At 54.6% G+C, this 18,119-nt stretch overlaps 2 protein-coding genes across 6 annotated transcripts in view; one reads left to right on the top strand and one right to left on the bottom strand.

Annotated features, from left to right (window-relative positions):
- The window catches only part of POLR2C (RNA polymerase II subunit C), a 241,815-nt gene that overhangs the window by 203,345 nt on the left and 20,351 nt on the right, over positions 1 to 18,119 (bottom strand). The window lies entirely within an intron of this gene.
- CPNE2 (copine 2) overlaps positions 1 to 18,119 on the top strand; it is a 61,621-nt gene that overhangs the window by 38,561 nt on the left and 4,941 nt on the right. For all 5 annotated transcript variants that reach the window (XM_063334002.1, XM_063334004.1, XM_063334003.1 and 2 more), the window contains exons 9-14: positions 2,480 to 2,566; positions 3,329 to 3,388; positions 5,818 to 5,951; positions 6,772 to 6,826; positions 12,306 to 12,357; positions 13,579 to 13,712. In XM_063334002.1, coding sequence (XP_063190072.1) covers positions 2,480 to 2,566; positions 3,329 to 3,388; positions 5,818 to 5,951; positions 6,772 to 6,826; positions 12,306 to 12,357; positions 13,579 to 13,712 — 522 coding nt within the window. The remainder of the gene's footprint in view (positions 1 to 2,479; positions 2,567 to 3,328; positions 3,389 to 5,817; positions 5,952 to 6,771; positions 6,827 to 12,305; positions 12,358 to 13,578; positions 13,713 to 18,119) is intronic.

Genomic DNA, 18,119 nt, shown 5'->3' on the forward strand with positions numbered 1-18,119 from the left:
TGTTGGTGGTAGATTTTGGTACTTGGCGCTGAGCTCTTCAAGCTGTGCTGAGAAAAGCCAAGTGCAACCTCCTTTCTCCTCCCACCGGCACCATGAGTGACTCAGGCCACTGTTGTATCTAAATTATCTGAGGTAGAGAGAGGGCTAAGGCAGCCCTGGCTGAAAATCGAGCTCTGCTGAGATGTTTGCAGCAGCACCCGTGATTGGGGGGAGTGTCCTATGATTTGAGGGGTCAGATGGGGAGGTGTGACATGCTTCTGGGGCTGCGTCTGCAGCACGGGCTGCCTGGTCACCAGGAGTGCCAGCTCCTGTGCAACTCCAAGCCGGTTTTGTGGCCAAAGGTGTCCCCGTCTTCCCCCAAAGTGCTGGCCAAAAGCCTTGGCAGGTGCCACCTGATCGAAGGCATGTCGTGAAAAGTCCTGGATAAGCAGAGCTTTTCACTGCCGTCATTGCTAGGATTACAAAACCAAGAGGAGGTCTTGGCCGAGCCGTGGCGTTGTGTAAAACACCATGCGTGGTACAATGAGAAAAGGTTCCTGGCTAGGGAAACCGAGGCACAAAGGCATGAAGTGTCCTGTCCAGGACTGCGCAAGCTGATGGTGCCAGAGGGAAGTCTTGAGCCTGTTTTCCCACTGTATTTGCAACCTACCAGCCTAGCAATAAAATCTTCTTTTCTCTCCATGGGACCCTGGGAGATGCTGGGTAGAAGAGAGTAAAACGCCTTGCTGCATGTCGGTGCTGCTGGGCCCCCGTGCATAACAAGGATCCAGCTGGGGACGGGCTCTCTTTGCCTCTTCCCCTTGCCTGGATTGTCGCAAAAGGGCGCCCTCCGTTCCCCGGTAAAGCTGTGGCCCAGCTGTTGCCACTCTCTGAGCGGAGCTACTGTGGACTCTGGGTGGAAGAAGGTGGCTCCAAAAGCAAGCGGCCACTGCTCACCACCGCTGTGCATCACTCTTCAGCATCCCTTCTCCCTGGGGTGGCTCCTCGTGGTCTATCTCATCCTTTCATGTGGCCACACTGAGGAGGGTAAATAAAGAAGCGGGGACAGAGCTGCTCTTGCTGTAGACCACATGCCACATGCTGCAGACCACGCGCCACATGCTGCTGTGCTTGCAGGTTGGGAGCAGCACAGTCCAGCCTGGCTGAGATAGCAGGAAAGGCTCGTTGCCGTCTCCAGGGCCTTCATTGGGTTGGTCTGAGCAGCTCCGGTGCCATCACCAAATGGTCTGAGCGGGTCCAGGGCCATCACTGAATGATCTGAACAGGTCCAGGGCTATCACCGGCTGGTCTGAACAGGTCTGGGGCCATCACCGAGCTGCTCTGAGCAGATTCAGGGCCATCACCAGGCTGGTCTGAGCAGGTCTGAGGCCATCGCTGAATGGTCTGGGACCATCACCGGGCTGGTCTGAACATGTCCAAGGCCATGACCAGATGGTCTGAGTGGGTCTGGGGCCATCACTCGGCTGGTCTGAGCAGGTCCGGGGCCACCACCAGGTGGTCTAAGCATGTCCAGGGCCATCACCAGGCGGTCTGAGCAGGTCCAGGGCCATCACCGAGGTGGTCTAAGCACGTCCAGGGCCATCACCACGTGGTCTGAGCAGGTCCAGGGCCACCACCAGGTGGTCTAAGCATGTCCAGGGCCATCACCAGGTGGTCTGAGTGGGTCTGGGGCCACCACTGGGCTGGTCTGAGCAGGATGCTGGAGAAGGGAGAACAGACCGGCCACCACTGTCCCGCGTGGTACCTGTGTGGACCCATGTGGAAGCTACCCGCTAGCGGGTCTGGGCTGGACCAGGGGTTAGGGTTAGGGGCCTGGGTTAGGGGTTAGAGTTATGGGATTTTGTCAGCAGATCTGTATTTTGATTTTGTTCAGTCAATGAAATGAACAGTGCAGTTCATGGTCAGGCATCTGAAGGATTTTAGTATTTAAAATGTTCCCATTTTTCTGCAGCTGGAAGAACGGACAGGACTTTCTCTTCGTGCTTCCCCTACCCAGTCCTGCCCTCTCCCCTAGACCAACCCTCATGTAAACATTCTTCTTTGACAAGAGTTTTTATTCAGTTTTAGGTTTTTTAAAAAAAATGAAATATCGCAGCAATTTTATGAATATTCAAGAGGCATTTTTTTTTCCCAGAGCTTTTGAAGAAAGGTGGTGGCCTGCCCTAATTATTCAGGTGTTTGACCTGTTTCACCATCCCGTAGACCCCCATAACCTCATTGGGGTGTCTCAGCTGCCATCACCAGGTCCTGGGCATGGTGAAAATCCCTGGAAGGGAAAAGTAGCCCCTTCCCAAGCAGCTCCTGCACCTCCATTTCCATAATTAAATAGCAGTAGCTTGCTGAGATTCATTTAGGTCTCTTCAGCACTTTGAAACCTGTGAAGGGAGGGTGCCCGCAAGATGCGGCCACTGGTGGCATCTGCAGCCACCTGGCACAGCCCAGCACCGCTTTCACGCCGTGTCTGTGTCCTGTGTTACAGCTCGAGCTAGAGTGCATTAACCCCAAAAAGCAAAAGAAGAAAAAGAATTACAAGAACTCTGGGATCATCATAGTCAAGTCCTGCAAAGTGAGTACGATGCCGGGATGTTTCCTTCTGCTCCTGCCCGAGCTCAGTTCTTCCCGACCTCCCCCCATCCCTTCTGCCTCCAACTTGCGTTTCCAAGTGCAGGTCCTGCGGAGCATGAATAGAAGTGTGATTTCCTTTCTGCTTGGGTTTCTCCCCCACTTGGAGCATCCGATGTACCGAGTTGCTGGTGCCACCTTGCGCCAGGGTGGCCGCAGACCCAGGAGGAGGTTTTGTTCAACATGGGCAGCGTCTACATGAAGCCCAAGCTGTGGGCACCTACCAACTGCTTGGTGTCTCCTTGGGGCAAGGGTTGGATGTGGGTGGGAGAGGTCCTTCTTCTGAGCTGAGGTGTCAGTGAAGTCCTCCCTTTCGTTTGGCAGCAGCACAGCAGAGAAAGTGCCAACAGAGCTCTTTCTGCACCAGATCTGCAGGTGGTGTGAGACTGTTTTGGCCACGGGGAGAGGATCTTCCATTCAGTTCACCATGATGGACACTCCCAGCTCTCAAGGATCCCTCCCTAGGTCTCTTACCCCAGCTTTGGACCAACACATGACCCTCTTTGGCCCCACATGACTCATGAAGTGCCAAAACGCTGCCGTGGAAGACCCAAGTGGTTCTTCCCATTGCTTTGCCATGTGGCTGAAGGTCCCTGAAGGCCCAAACTCTCAATGACCGCAGGCTTGGGCACTTTCCATATGTTTACTTCTTTTGTCCTGCAATGGTGAAGATTGCTGAAACACTTTTGGGGGGGTTTTCTTACAGATAACCAGAGATTTCTCCTTCCTGGACTACATCCTGGGAGGCTGCCAGCTGATGTTTACCGTAAGGACTTTTGCTCCTCTTTGACCAGTAATAGTAACACGTATGTAATGGTCGAAAATGGGGAGGGGGGGTTGTGTGTGAGATTTGGCACTATCTTGGGTGGCTTTTCATGGCAACGAGGAGCTGCCCCATTTTGCTGTTAAACCCTGTGGTTTGGGGGGGTTTTGGGGGCCGTTACTGCCATGCTCAGGTGCGTCCAGTAGCGCGGAGGGAGCTGGTTAGACTGGCTGAAGGTCAGACTCCCACAAAGTCCTTCTGACCCTTCACAAAATGTTACTGACTTCTCTCCCCATCGCAGGGTTTAACCACCCCCCAGTTTTTTATGGAAGCTTTCCTTATTTTGAAGCCAGCTGAGAGGCTGTGGGCTGCTAATGAGATGGTTTTCTGCATTTTTACTGGCATTTCCACCTTCTTTCGAGCTGGACAATGGCTTGTCAGGAGGAACTAAATCGAGGACGTTACAACCCCAAATAAAACCGTCACAATGCAGAAGTGGGGGTTTCAATTTCTGCAAACTTTGCTGCTTCAGTATCCGGAGAGCTGCGGGCACCCGCAGTATTTCGGTTTGTGTTTCGTTGTTTCGTTTAAAAACATGATGGGGGGAGAGTAGGAGGAGGAGGAAGAGTTGCCATAGGAACAGGAGCGATTGGGAGAGCTTTTTGTGTGCCGTTCTGCTGCTGTGTGCTAAGGTCTTGGTGCTGGAGAGTGAATAGAGGAGAAAATCATTAAGTTTATCGGTAGCATGGAGCTCTTGTGTGAATTCGGCTTGATGCAGAAATCTTCCCCCTCATCTAGAGATCTGCCAGTTATTGGAGGGTTTCTCCACCTCCCAAGGCACCTTTGGTCCAAAAACCTGGGTGGGTTTGCGACGGGTGCAATACCTGAGCTGGGAGGAGGACGCTGCTGCACACACCCCTGCCATTTGGAAAGGCCACCAGTGTCCTCCTGCTGAGGGGGACGGTGGGGAGAGAAGGGCTGGAGCCACAGAGAAGAGGGACATTGTGCCCGGCTGCTTGCCTCATGCTGGAGGCGGATCGGCCGCATCCCTCTGAAATCTGTTGCTCGAGTTGCTGCTCTTGGTGGCATTGCTTGCACAAGTGGGGGACACGCCTGTCTGACTCCACTGAGCCCCCTCCTCGTGCCTCGGTTTCCCTCTCGCTCTCTGGCCGTGCCCACAGTGGCTCGGTGGGAGCTGGGTACACAGATGGGTGTTAGAGCAGTGAACCAGAGGTTGGGAAGACTGTAGGGTTGCTTGATGAAGAAGTTGGGTTTTCATAGAACCATAGGATGGTTCGGGTTGGAAGGGACCTTAAAGCCCACCCGGTGCCACCCCCTGCCCTGGGCAGGGACACCTCCCACCAGACCAGGTTGCTCCAAGCCCCGTCCAGCCTGGCCTTGAACACCTCCAGGGATGGGGCAGCCACAGCTTCTCTGGGCAACCTGGGCCAGGGGCTCACCACCCTCATCGTACAACTTTTCTCCCTTATCTCCAATCTAAACCAACCCTCATCCAGTTTAAAACCATGTCCCCTTGTCCTCTCAAGCCTGTTTTACCAGCCACCCTGGCACAGGGTGGTGGCACCTTCTGGGCTGTGATGTCTTCTTGCCCCAGCCAGGCCAAGGTCCCTTCTCAGCCAAATTGCAGTTCATCCTCTCCTGTTACGGATACGGAGCAAAATCCCTCGCGAATCCTCTGAGCTCAATTTAGCCGGCGGCGTTATTTTGGGTTTTGCCAATTTGCTAAGCAAACAAGGCGAGCGCAGTCACGCCACCGGCTCGCCTCTTCCCAACTCTTCCTTCCCAGTCATTCCAAATCGGGAGGCTCAGCGTCTCGCCTCTTCTGACCAGATTTAACTGGGTCTGAGCTGACAGGCATTTCTACAAATGTCTTTAAATAGAAAGCCTAATTGAGGAGGGAGAAAAACGAGTGCCTTGCTGACAAAAATCCCTGGAGAGCTCAGCATTTATTGGTCCCTGGGGAAGCCCCGGTGAAGAGCGGCTGCAGGGAAGGCTCCGCTCAGGGTTGTGACTCTTTGATCAAAGACCTTGAGATCCAAATGCCCGGGCGGCTCTGTCTGCTTTGGTGTCCATGGGGCTACTCAGTCCTTGAGCTTCTCTCCTGGCAGATGGGCAGCAACAGTCCTGAGCTGGAGATGGTGGTGGCTTGCTCCAGCAGCAGAGGCTGCTTTGGGACACCTTATGTGATGCTCGCTGGTGAAAAATGCAGGTGTAATACCTAGTTTTTTGCCTAACCTAGTATTTAATCACCATTTTTTTAGGGAAGGTGAAGAGCTGGATTTGGTTAAGCTTGAGGTTCGGGTCTTGATGGGACCGTGTGTGGGCCTCAAAGGCAGCGGAGGCTCGGTGGCCAGGTCTGCGGTGGTGTCTGCTAACGGAGGACGGCTCTGTGCTTCTCTCTTACCCCTCAGGTCGGGATCGACTTCACAGCCTCCAACGGGAACCCGCGAGACCCCTCCTCTTTGCACTACATCAACCCCATGGGGACAAACGAGTACTTGTCGGCGATCTGGGCTGTCGGCCAGATCATCCAGGACTACGACTCGTAAGCACCGTGCCCTTCCACCTCCACCCCTGGTTTGCAGATGTTTCCCCGGCTGCTGGGGCGGCTGCCGGGATGCGTGTGTCTTGATTTCCCGTCTGCAAAGCCAGGGCTAAAGAATACCTGGCTTTTGAAAAGCTCCTTGGGAGAAAATTGCCGTATACATTGGGATGCAGGAGGAGGAGAGGGTAAGGATGGGGTTTTTCCTCTCCCCCCATGGCCGCTGTTGAGAGGAAGGGTGCATTCGCAGAGGTGGAGCATCCTTCACGGGGGCAGGTGAAGAGCAGCCTCTTGGTGCTTTGTAGGCACGGGGGCAGGTGCCCTCAGCTCGCTGGTATTTGCCGTTGGCGGCTGCACCGCTGGGCTGCCTTGCTCCCGATCACCCTGAGACGTGCAACACCCAGAAAGAACACCTTAGACGTTGACAGAGAAAAACAAACCAGAAATCTGTTGGAGAGCTGATTTTTAAAAAATCTCCAGGGTTAGAGAACCGCAGGGGACTCAGGTGTTTGGGCGAGAGGATGCTCCTGGTGCCTGTGGGTGCCGAAGCAAAGCTGGACTCTTCTCTCTAAAGATGAAAAGCAGAAGGGGAACATCTACTCTGTCTCTGTTGGGCGCTCATGATTTTTAAAGACACTCTGTCATCTAGGGGGAAGGGAACGTGACACCTTTGTTAGTGGCTGGGGCTGGCTGCGTAGCTGCTGCTTTCGCTGTAGCTGGGCGTTGGGGCAGCCGGTAGCACGGGGAAACCGGAGCAAGAGCCGTGCAAGCCTGCTTCACGTGTGTGTAAATCCACCCCTGTGTTTTTCTTCTTCTCTTTTAGAGACAAGATGTTTCCTGCTCTGGGATTCGGCGCTCAACTCCCCCCGGACTGGAAGGTGAAGCGTTGTGGCCATCTGCGCGTTCGGGATGGGTTTGTCCTCATGTTGCCTGGGCAGGAGCGGAGCTGCTGGGGCTCCCCGGCTGGCTCGCTCGGGGAAAAGCTGTCGGGCAGAGGGGGAACGGGCGGATGCGGGGTTTCAGCCGGTGGAGAGCGAGATGCGGCAGCGTGGGTGGGCAGCGAGGCGGGCCCGTTCCTCCCTGCTGAGCTGGCATGAAAGCAGCAGCTCGCTGGCATCAACGGGCAGAGCCAGGCGTTGATTCATTTCCCTGGCAGGAGGCAGGAACAATTCTGGGCAAGGGAAGAAGCCCCTGGATGAATGTGTCAGACAGTGGCAAAGTGCGGAAGGGGGCTGGGAGCTGGGGTAGCCTAGATGTGATGTTGCACGGGCAAAGACTGCAAGGACTGGAGCAGAGGGGCTTTCCCAAAAGTCACCTTGATCTTTTGTTGGGATTAGGTACCAAAGGGGTTAAAGGCACCCTGGTGCTGCAAGGGTGTGAGCCGGAGCATCCTGCCCCTCACGAGGGATGCTGTGGGCAGGGGCTGGGGCTGCTCCTGCAGCACACGCTGGCTGGTGGGGAGCATCTTCTCCAGGGAACTGCTGGAGAGGGGACAGCAAAGGGCTACCAAGATGCTGAGGGGACTGGAACATCTCTCTGATGAAGAAAGGCTGAGGGATTTGGGTCTCTTCAGTCTGGAAAAAAGACAACTGAGGGGGGATCTTATCAACGCTTATAAACACTTAAAGGGTGGGTGTCAGGAGGATGGGGCCAGGCTCTTCTCAGTGGTGCCCAGCGACAGGACAAGGGGTAACGGGCACAAACTTGACCATAGGAAGTTCCACCTAAACATGAGGAGGAACTTCTTTTCTGTGAGGGTGGCAGAGCCCTGGCACAGGCTGCCCAGAGAGGTGGTGGAGTCTCCGTCTCTGGAGACATTCCAAACCCGCCTGGACACGTTCCTGTGCCACCTGCTGTGGGTGACCCTGCTCTGGCAGGGGGTTGGACTGGGTGATCCCTAGAGGTCCCTTCCAACCCCACCATTCTGTGATTCTGTGATTCGGTGACACCACCATCTTTCATTACTGGCTGGGTCTTTTGGCTGCTCTTTGCTCACACCCTTAATGCACGTTTTGTTTCTGCTCGCTGGTTTTGAGAAGTCCCCAGCTTCAGGCTGGGGCTGAATCTCAGTGACCCTTTTGTGTGCCTTGGGAGGGGAGCTTTGCTCTGGGCTGAGCGCAGCTTGGCACATAAGTCACAAGCAGCCGTGAATCGGACCCAGGAGCTCATCGCTGCCAGCCCTCAAGGCTGGGGATGTCCTGCCCACTCCGGCTTTGTGCTTTTCTCTGCTCTCCCGGCAGCCGAAATCCATGCAACTCAAGTGGAAGCTCTCGCTGTTTGCCAGCCATAGGAGGAGATCCCTCCGTGTGCACTTTGGAGCTGATTCATCCTCCTTGGCCGGCAAATGTCTCTGGTCTGTCACTTCACTACTTTCAGTGGGAAAATCTTGGTAGGCAGCTTCCAAGGACTAACAGCCGGCTGCCGTCAGGGATTTTATTACTTGGGGAGAGGAATGGGAATGGAAAATGCAGTGGGGAATGAAAGGGTAGGGTTGCTGGGGCTGCTGGGGGAATGGGTGAATCATTACAGCGCGCATCCCTCAGCGCCCGTGGGAAAGGCGTCGCTGGGCTGGAAACGGCCCTTCCCGCGAAGCTGGAGGCGGGTACCGGGTCAGGGATGCTGGCTGGGGGCTGGGGGGCAGAGCTGGGGGGCAGAGGGACACTCCTCGTCTCCCTCCCCTGCCTCCCGCAGCCTGCCGCGGAGATAGTTCCTGCTGCTCCTGCGGGCCTGGGGATGCTCTGTAAGCGCTACTGGAAAAAAACACCTCTTTTTCCCCCAGGATGATGGCTAAGCCCACTTAAACCCTGGCGGAGAGCAGCTCTCCCTTCCCGGGTGCTTGGCCCGTGCCTAAAGGTCACCAGCCCTAACGCCTGGAGTGACCCATCGGTTGCCTCGTGTCAGGAGTCGGCACATCCCCCCGTGCGTCCCCCCGCATCCCCCAGCCTGTGGAGGGTGTCCATCCCTCCCTGGCTCACCCGGCCCACGGGGTCTGTGCATCACCAGCTCGGCTCACTTGCTAAAGGTTTTTTGGCAATCAATGCTCGTTGGGTAATTTCAAAGCCAAAACAGCAGTTCTTCGTTGAAAGCCGTGCCCTGTGTGACAGCGGGCAGGTGGCAGGGAGCAGCGTGGCCAATGATACTCCCAGGGGGACATGACAAAAGGCGACTCTTGTAGCCACAGACCGGAGTGAAAACTGGGAAGATCATTAAGAGACGTATAAATCGCTCCCGTTGCCATGGCTCCCCCAACGCTTCCCAAGCGCCCGTTGAAGCGAGATGTTTTGCACACAAAAGTCTCGTTGGAAATGTCAAAGAACATCTTGCCGTGTAACAGCTCTGTACAGAGCCTCAAGCGGTTTCCCAGCAGGGGAGAGGAGAGGGAAGCAGATGGGTTGTGGTTTCTGGGGGATGAGCACAGGCAAGGCGGCAGTGGGGAGGGTGATGCTTAACATTGGAGACCCACCGGTCGCCCCAGGTTTGGGAGACAGAATCATAGAATCCCAGAATGGTTTGGATTGGAAGGGACCTTTAAAGGCCACCTAGTCCAACGCCCCTGCAGTCAGCAGGGACATCTTCAACTAGATCAGGTTGCTCAGAGCCTCATCAAGCCTGGCCTTGAATGTCTCCAGGGATGGGGCATCAACCACCTCTCTGGGCAACCTGGGCCAGGGTCTCACCACCCTCAGTGTAAAAAATTTCTTCCTTATATCTAGTCTGATGGGGTCTGCTGAAGGAAACGTCCTCATGCCCACAGAGCTCGGCCTCTCCAGCCGAAGCTGGTGGCTTTGACATGCCACCCCTCAAGGCTTTCCGTCCATTTGCCTTTTTTTTTCTGTATACAAGCAAACTGAGTTGTGGCAGGAGTGGGATCACTGTGGGAGGTGGCAGAGAACCCTCTGCAGGATCAGTTCCCCAGCACAGGCTCTGGCCATGCGTCTGTAATTCCTGATGGGAAAAGATGGAGCTACCCCATCCAGGACTGGAAGAGGACACAGGCTGGCTGCAGATGAAGGTCTTGCCCTTTGGGGTGGTTTGAAAGACCTTCTTGCTGGAGGTTGCGGGTGCATGTGATACGTGTAGGTGCTCCATGTACATTTTATTGGACTCTCAAACTGTTTTTCAAAGTATGAGCTAAACAGGGAGTGGGATCTTTTGTTGTTGTTGTTGTTGTTGTTATTTTGAAGCCCTCCTGTTGAATTTTCTAGCAGATATATATATATATATATATGCGCACGCACACGCACACACACATATATATAAAAAAAAAAAAAAAAATCTGTAAAAACTCCAGAGGAGGTTTTGCAACACTTCTGCCACGCAGGGGGTCTGCTGTGTTGACAGTGAGGAGCACAGCTCCAAACCGTTTCGTCGCTGCTTAAAAGAAAGAGAAACCCCTCTTTTGCAGTGCGAAACGTGGAAATATTTTTGCTTGCCTTATCTATAAATACTCCTACGGCAGAATTTTGAACATCTGAAAAAAAAAAAAAAAGAAAACCAAACCAAAGCGAGCCCTTTACAACTGAAAAAATCAAGGAATTTGAATTTGAATTTGAATATATCGCTGAAAGTTGAGGCTTCTACAAGAAAGGGCGTACGCAAAACCAAGTCCTGCGTTTCAGACTGTGTCTCCAGCCCTGGGGTTACTGGTGGCTGGGAGCGTTACTGGTTGTGCTCAATGGGCACAGAGAGGCCTGAGCAGGCTGTTGACGTGCGCCGGTCCGACGGCTCGGCAGCTCCGCAGCACGGGGAGGACTCTCGGTTGACCTACTTTTGTTTGGTTGCTATTTCCCACCCCGCAGCCTCTTGCAAAAATAATTTCTGCTGCTTTCGACACAATGCCCAGTATAATTGGAAAGTCTGAATCAGATGCGCGTTGCTTTTGCAGTCTCAGGAGGACTTCTGCTTCACGTGGCGCTGTAGAGGACGGTCGTTTTGCCAGCGTTATGAATACGCATGTCCCGAAGCGATCCCCTGGCCGAGCAGCTCGGCAAACCACCACCCTTCTGAGAGGGAGAAAAATATCCTGGTTTTATAATTCTGGCACGAACAGGGTGGGAGCTTTTTGTTTCAGAGCCCTTGAGCTGGTGGCCTGAAAGCCCCAATCACCCCCTTCAACCTTCAGAGGCGCAGGGAGAGGCGGTCGCCTGTCCTCGGTGCTCCTGAGAGTCTGTTTTCTTCTTAAGGTCCCTACATTGCAGGTAGAAAGGTGAGGAATCCCTAAGCCCCCACATCTGATGGTTGCTCCCCGAGCAAGCTATTGACCCACGCCAACATTGGCAAGGTTCATGCTAGAGGCTGGGAGTCCTGAGCTGCCCTGCCTTTGCTGGCAGAGATTGGTTTAAAGCAACCGTTGACCAGCGTTTTGTGGTTTCTGTCTGCCGGGTCTTCCCGTGGAAGCAGACGAGGAAGGTTTTGTGATTCGCAGTCAGCGCTGCTGTTTGGTTTCTCTGGCTGGGCTAGCGCAACAAGGCAGGGACAGGGCTGTGCCCAGCTATCTGCCGTTGCCAGTGTCCCAGAGGACCTCCTCATGAGAGCATCTCCCTCAGCTTGAAGAGGGTGTGGAAAACCTGAAGGATCTTACACCTGCCTTGGAGGAGGGATGGTTTCACGCTGAGTGAAAACCAGCCCGGATTGTGCTGAGACTCACTGTCCATCGTGTCCAAGCGTTCATGGCACCTCTCCTGTGCCTCTCCTGTCCTTTCACTGTCATGATGACCCAGATGATGAAGCTAATCAGCTGCCGGCTTTTTTTATGGCAGCTGGCGTGCCAGAGCAGGTCTTCAACCCAGCTTGCTCCGTGCCTGCCTCCCTTCTGCTGCACAATACCACCTGCAGAGAGATGGGGAACCGGGATGCTGCCAGAGCTGGGGCTGCCTGTGGTGCTAATTGAGTTTTCTCCCTTTATAACCTTGCAATAGGATGAAGTAATTTCTCCCAGTGGCTGGTGAGATGGCCCAGCTGGCTGAGAGCATCCCTTCTGCCTGCTTTCCCTCTGGGCAGCCAGTGGGAAGCTGTGTGGCCAAAACTGCTTTCATAGAGGTAGAAGAATGCGTGACGTGATAATTTCAGGTGACTCCACGATGTGTGGGGGGTGGACGGGAATTGAGGAACCAGCCCATCCTCAACTGCTGCTCAACCCCAACCACGTTTATATTTGCTGCTCCTTGCTGTTTGGGTAGCAGAAGGCTGGCAAGCGTTGCTGACCCACCAGGATGGACCGTAGTGCCTGCGACCACCGGGTCCTGCCCCAGGGGAGCGTCAGACCCAAACCAGCCTTGCACCATCAGCTAAACTGGTTGTGAGCAACCTGCTCTGCACCGTCCCTCTGTGTTAATTTGGGTCTTTTCTTCTCCACAGGTATCCCACGAGTTTGCCATTAACTTCAATCCCACGAACCCGTTCTGTTCAGGTAAGCTTCTGCCAGGTCTTCGGGACTCCTTAGATACCTTCGGTGTCTTCTGTCCTTCTCTCTGCATTTCTGCGGTAACACTCGGGGATTTTTCAAGGTCTGTTCAGAGACCGACATCAATGGCGAAGCAGAGCACATGTGAAGGGTGCACTCAGAGGAAAGCAGAGAGAATCTGGGGATGTGTAGGAAGGCCCAGGGTAAAATGCAACTGGATTCAGACAGCGTTAAGATCCGCCTTCGCTCTGATGTCTGGTGTGTCCTACCAGCCGTCTGCTCCTCCAGCAAGCCTGCAAGAGACACTGGGCCTGCTTAGCAGATGGGGAATTCAGACTCAATGCTTCATTTAGCAACTGGGAGTTGGCCACAGTCGTGGCTGAAGAACTGCTCGAATCCTAAGTGGCAAGGGCTACCGTGGACTCCGAAAGTCATCTGGTTGGACCTCTGCCTTAGCCCGGCGAAACGGGGGCTTGGGCAGCCTCCAGACCTCGCTCGCTGCTTCCTGACAGACGGCTGTGAACATCTGCTTTTCTGCTGCCTTTGCTTCGTTCAGGCCCTTTCCGGTAGCCATGAAGCATTCCTTGGACCTGATTTATTGCAGGTGTAATGGGATGGAGAAGCCACCGTCCTGCAACTCTTATCAGCGGCAGGTCCTGCCCAAAGAACTGGTTACCCGCTGATTAATTGTGGAATTGGTGATTTTTGAATTTCACACCCGTGCGTCCTTTCGGGAGAGCGGCCATTTACCCTGTTCTGGTGTGGCAGAAGCAGAAGGGTCTCTGATGATCTGTGGGTCCCAAAGACAGTTTGGGAGCTCAGAGGGTGCTTCTGGGCGTGTTTTGCTTCTCTCTGTTACATCTGCTCCATGTCTGTTCGGGTTTCGGTTATGCTCAGACACCAGGAGTTACTTTCCTTTTTGCTCCTTCTCTTTGGTTGATTGGGAGATTTTTGCAGAAACCCAAGGAAAGCCACCTTCGACGGTGAGCGCTACAAGAGCCTCCTTACCCCAGAAGGTCTGAGGGCCCACTACAAATTGACTAAACCCCTGGTATGAGAAAATTTGAGTGGAGTTAGATGAAACTTGGGGAGCTGGATGAGTTTGGGGGGGAGGAAAAAATAGGTCTAACTTCAGCTCCCGTGGCAGCATTAGCTAATGATGGTTAATTGGAATGGTAGTGGGCCTGAGCTGTGGCACATTGTAATGCTCCTTTGCTTTCCCCGAAGGTGTGGAGGGCATTGTCCAAGCGTACTCGGCCTGCCTGCCCCACATCCGCTTCTACGGACCCACCAACTTCTCCCCCATCGTCAACCACGTGGCCCGCTTCGCGGCTCAGGCCACCCAGCAGGAGGCTGCATCTGTAAGTCCATAAGATCCCATAGTGTGATGGCAAATCCTGATGGCTTTGGGCAGGGGAAGGCAGAGCTTGAGCTTGATTTCATCTTTGCCTTTTCTGCGGGTGGGAGGCAGAGCCTTCCCACCAGGACCATCCCTGGGGGTCTCTGCAGCTGGGGCCTCTCAGTTGGCTGTCGTCACTTCAGAGGGAGAATGTAGAGCCATTGCAGATGCTTCTTAGGGAGGGGGAAAAAAAACAAAAACAACGACTCAAAAAACTTGACAGCAGTCAGCAAAACTGCAGCTGTGGAAAACCTTAGAAATCATTGGAGAGAAAATGGAAATGAGGGTGGGAGATGCCATGAGGTGGGCGTCGCTTGGATCTATACGGATGGGTTAAGCACCATCTTAAATGTCGGTCCCCTTATCTCAAAGAGGATCAAACAGCCCTGGGAATGGTAACGAGAGAGTTGGCCAGGCAATAAGGCTGTCACCTTCTGGGCCAGGAAGTAAACTCAGATGCATAAAATCACGAACGGTGAAAAAGTGATTGATTTCTCCCTAATTCTTACAGGGAAGGGCTGCCAGGCGGCCCAGGAACGGCTGGGTAGGGGGTGTCCAACTGGCCAGTGCGCACTGGAGTCAGGGAGCTGACACCGTCCCGGGACAGTGCCCGGGCTGAGGACTGTGAAGGTCCGGAGAGGGAAGGGGTGTGCCCATGGCAGACCCAGCTACCAGGGGCCATTCACTGCTGCGCTGGGGCGAGCTGGGGCTCAGGAGCCCTGGCGTGTGCCAGCCAAGAGCTGGTGGGAGCAGGAGAGGATAACTTAGTTCTCTCCTCATTTTTTTTTTCCTAAAACATCCTCTGCTGAGCTCCAAGGGGCTTTGCTCTGAGGAGGCAACCTCTGTCCTTATGGATAGGTGGGGAATGATAGTCCTGAGGGCCATGGTCCTGGCTTTCAAAACAGCTCCTGCGTGCTGCAGGATTGGCCTGGGGCAGGACGGACCGGATGGTCCCGGGGTCCGCAGGGGGTGACGCTGCCGCCGAAGCGTGGGTGGGAAACATGAGCAACAGGGAAGAGGTTGAGCATGACTTCAAACCTTTGGCTTATTTCCCGTCGACACACAACAAACAGCCGGAGGAAGCATCTCCTTGTCCTCTGGGGAGATCTCGCAGGGAGATCCGGGGGTGCTCTGCAAACAGCAGCAGGAGGGAGCAAGCCTGTGCCATCAAGCGTGATGTTTCTGATGTGGCTGATGGCCCAATCTGAACCTTTTGCCAGGAGAAGACCTTTCTGCTATTCCACTTCAAATAGCTTTTATATTTGAGGGGGAATCGCAGAAAAACCCCGGGATGGCTCCGTTTGGTCGTTGCTTTTTCACACCGCTTGGACGAGCAGCGGGCTCAGAGCCAGGCTCCGGGTTCCCGTGTGGCTGCTCCAGCCACTCGGCAATCCTGGAAGTCCCCGTTAATTAGTCCACCAGACCGTTCACATCCGTATGTGAAAAAGCTGCTCATTAGCCTGGGGCGCCTCGTACAACCGTGCTCGGTCGTGCGGGGCCATCGGGGAGCCGGTGCCGGCATGTATTTGGAGGGTGAGGCTGGCGGTTGAAGGGATGCCGGGATGCCCGCCTGTGCCGGGAGCTGCAGCCGTGGGTCCAGCCTTGCTGGTGGTGACCGGGATGTCCTCTTAAGGGTGTGAAGAGCATCTGCAGACTGCGACATGCAGCTCACTTGGGCGCCTGTTGGGTCCCTGTGCCTGTGGGCCGCCTGCGGAGGACGGCAGGTCTGGCCCATGGATTTTGCCGGCCAAAAGCAGCTGAGCATCGTGCGTGGCAGGAGCTGCCTGGGGGGAAAAGCTTCCCTGATTCCTGCCTGGAGCACAGCTGGATCACACCCGAAACCTCCTCCCCAAGGGGACCTTCTCCAGCCTTGCCTTGGGCGCTGTTGCTCTTCCCAGCCCCGGGCAAAAGGAAATACTGAATTTGGTTTAATTCGGCACAAATCCAGGACGCTCCTCATTTTTTTCGTTTTCTCTCTCGGCGCCAGTGGGGGAGGGCAAAGCCCACAGGCTCCACACTGAGCCGAGGCGCTAATCGTATGCAAATTGCACCCCTCCGTTGGCACTAATAGTTTAATCAAGGGAGATTTTAAATAATGGGCACTAATAGTGCCATCAGAGGCAAGCTTGGGTAGGCTCTGTCTTTTTTTTTTTGGAAGCATAAAGTGTTATTGATGAGGGATCTGGCTCCCCTGGGGTCTTCTCCTCTTCCATCCCATCTTCAATGCCTGCGGCAAAGCCACCCCTGACGCTGCCGGCCTCGGTGGCTGCCTGGGCCTGCCCTCCTCTTCCTCCCGCTCACGCTTGCTCCCAGCATTTCAAATAAACCAAAAAAACCTTGTAGTTTTTCCATGGCAACGCGGATCACAAAACACCGCAGCCCTCGGCTCGTAAGGGATGGGAGGACTAAAATGTGTCGGGGAGGAAGAGACAGAGAGATTACACACGATTGGACTCTCGGGGAAGGATTAATAAGCTTTGGGGAATTAAAACACACCTTTCCAGCAGGGTCCCTGCATCCAAACCTCCCGTTTTCTTACCCCATACTGCTTAATGCTGCCTAATCCCTTGAAGCCCTGCTCAGGCGTGTGAGCCTAATTGCTGATATTGCTGGCAAACCATCAGGAATCACCCCCCAAAGTCCCCGTGGATTCAGAGATCAGCCATTTTAACAGCAAAAAGAGGAGAATAGGGGAAGGTTCTGCCGGGTTGGTGTGCCCATGGAGACCCCAGCCTGGCGGGCACCCGGCCGCGGGGCCGGCCTGGTCCCTGCCCCAGCAGCTCCGGTTGGGATCGTGCGCCAGTTGGGTGCCACGTCTTGAGCCTGGAGGTGCCACCAGCTCCCCTGCCCGGTTGCCATTCGTTGAACCCTCCAAAATTGTCATCGCTGCTTGGGGAATGTCCCACTGGTGCTCTCATGCGGTGCCCGCCGCTCCCTTGCTGGTGACGATGCTCCGTGGGCTTGGAGGCTGATCCCCGGCATCGTCCCTTTCTCCCCTTGCCCTCTGAAATACGTTGTGATAAACATTCGATGAGCTCCGCTCCCCTCTCTTTTCCTGCATACATTACCGCATGTTTTCCCTCTGATTCTGTTATGGATTTCAAAAAAAAAAAAGGAGCAAAGGGAAATAGTCCTCTCTGGGTTTCTTCTTTTGGACCATGCAGAGGCCGGTTTTGTGTTGATCTTTTCACAGATACTGGCAGGATGGGGAGGAAGGGTGGGAGGAATCAGCTTAAAGTCATTCCTGTTACCAGGTTTTACTCTTCCACCCATACTGGTTCCCAGACAGGGTCAGGCACCAGTCACTTGTCCTGCTTCCAGCGATGACCGGTGGTGGCCACCATGTAGGAACATGCAGGTCTTCTCCTGGAATTTAGTCTTATCCTCCAGGCTTGGCTGTTAGGGTCCTGCTCTTCAGACCTATGTCTCCCCATGATTTGCTCTGAAAAGTTCGTATTTAGGGAAAAAAAAAAACCTAAAACCTGCGCAGGGCTTAACGCATCGAAAAGGGTCGGGGTGGGGAAGGGGCTGGCTTGGGAAAACCTCCTCGCCCACGGCCTCGGGGTGGGTTTAAGCTTGACCCAGCTTTGTTTGTGCTTGGAGTTTAGCACCGGAGCCAGCCGAGGGACGCCGCCGCTTAGGAACGGTTTCAGGAGATGTGGGCTGGAGGAAGACCAGGAAAATGGGCTTGGGGCTGCGTTCCCTCCCTTGCTTTTCCAGGACGGCTGCGCTAGTGGTTTTCAGAGGAAATGGAAAGAATGAGGAGAGGAACAAAGGGCTTTAATGTGCTTAAGTGCTTGTTTTCGTCATTTCTCCAGCACATGCAAGCTGCATAATGTGCCAAAATTGAACCATTTCTTTCCCCTGAGGCGGAGAAGATGGGCTTTTTGGGGGTGCGCGTGCCCCACATTTGCTGAGCTGGGTCCAGCAGGACCGTCTGCCCGTCCATCCATCCTCCCCCAGCTCTGCGGACCGGGCCCATCGCCCTCCTTTCCCTATGGGAAAGGGAGCGGGTGCCAACGCCACTGCTCTGGCATCTCCCCAGCTTTTTGGTACCCTCTGCATCCCCCTCGGTGCCTCCGAGAGCCACGGCCTTGTACGGGAGACAGACCAGCCCCAAGCATGGGACAGGCCCCCCCATACACACACAGGGATGCAGGAGATGCTCCCCATTGGCACAGGGACGTGTCGACGGGGACCGCCACGAAACGCACCCCGCTGTGTGTGGGTAGAGGGACATTCATCTCCCAGCTGGGCTCCTGTCCTGGCCCCAAACTCCTCCTGGCCGTGACACAGCTCTGCGCAGGTCAGGTTTGGGTTTTTTTCCCATCATTAAGTAGAGTAAATCAGTAAATCAGCAAAATATTCT

The sequence above is a fragment of the Chroicocephalus ridibundus genome, chromosome 4 (genome assembly GCF_963924245.1).
Source record: "Chroicocephalus ridibundus chromosome 4, bChrRid1.1, whole genome shotgun sequence".
Lineage (NCBI taxonomy): Eukaryota > Metazoa > Chordata > Aves > Charadriiformes > Laridae > Chroicocephalus > Chroicocephalus ridibundus.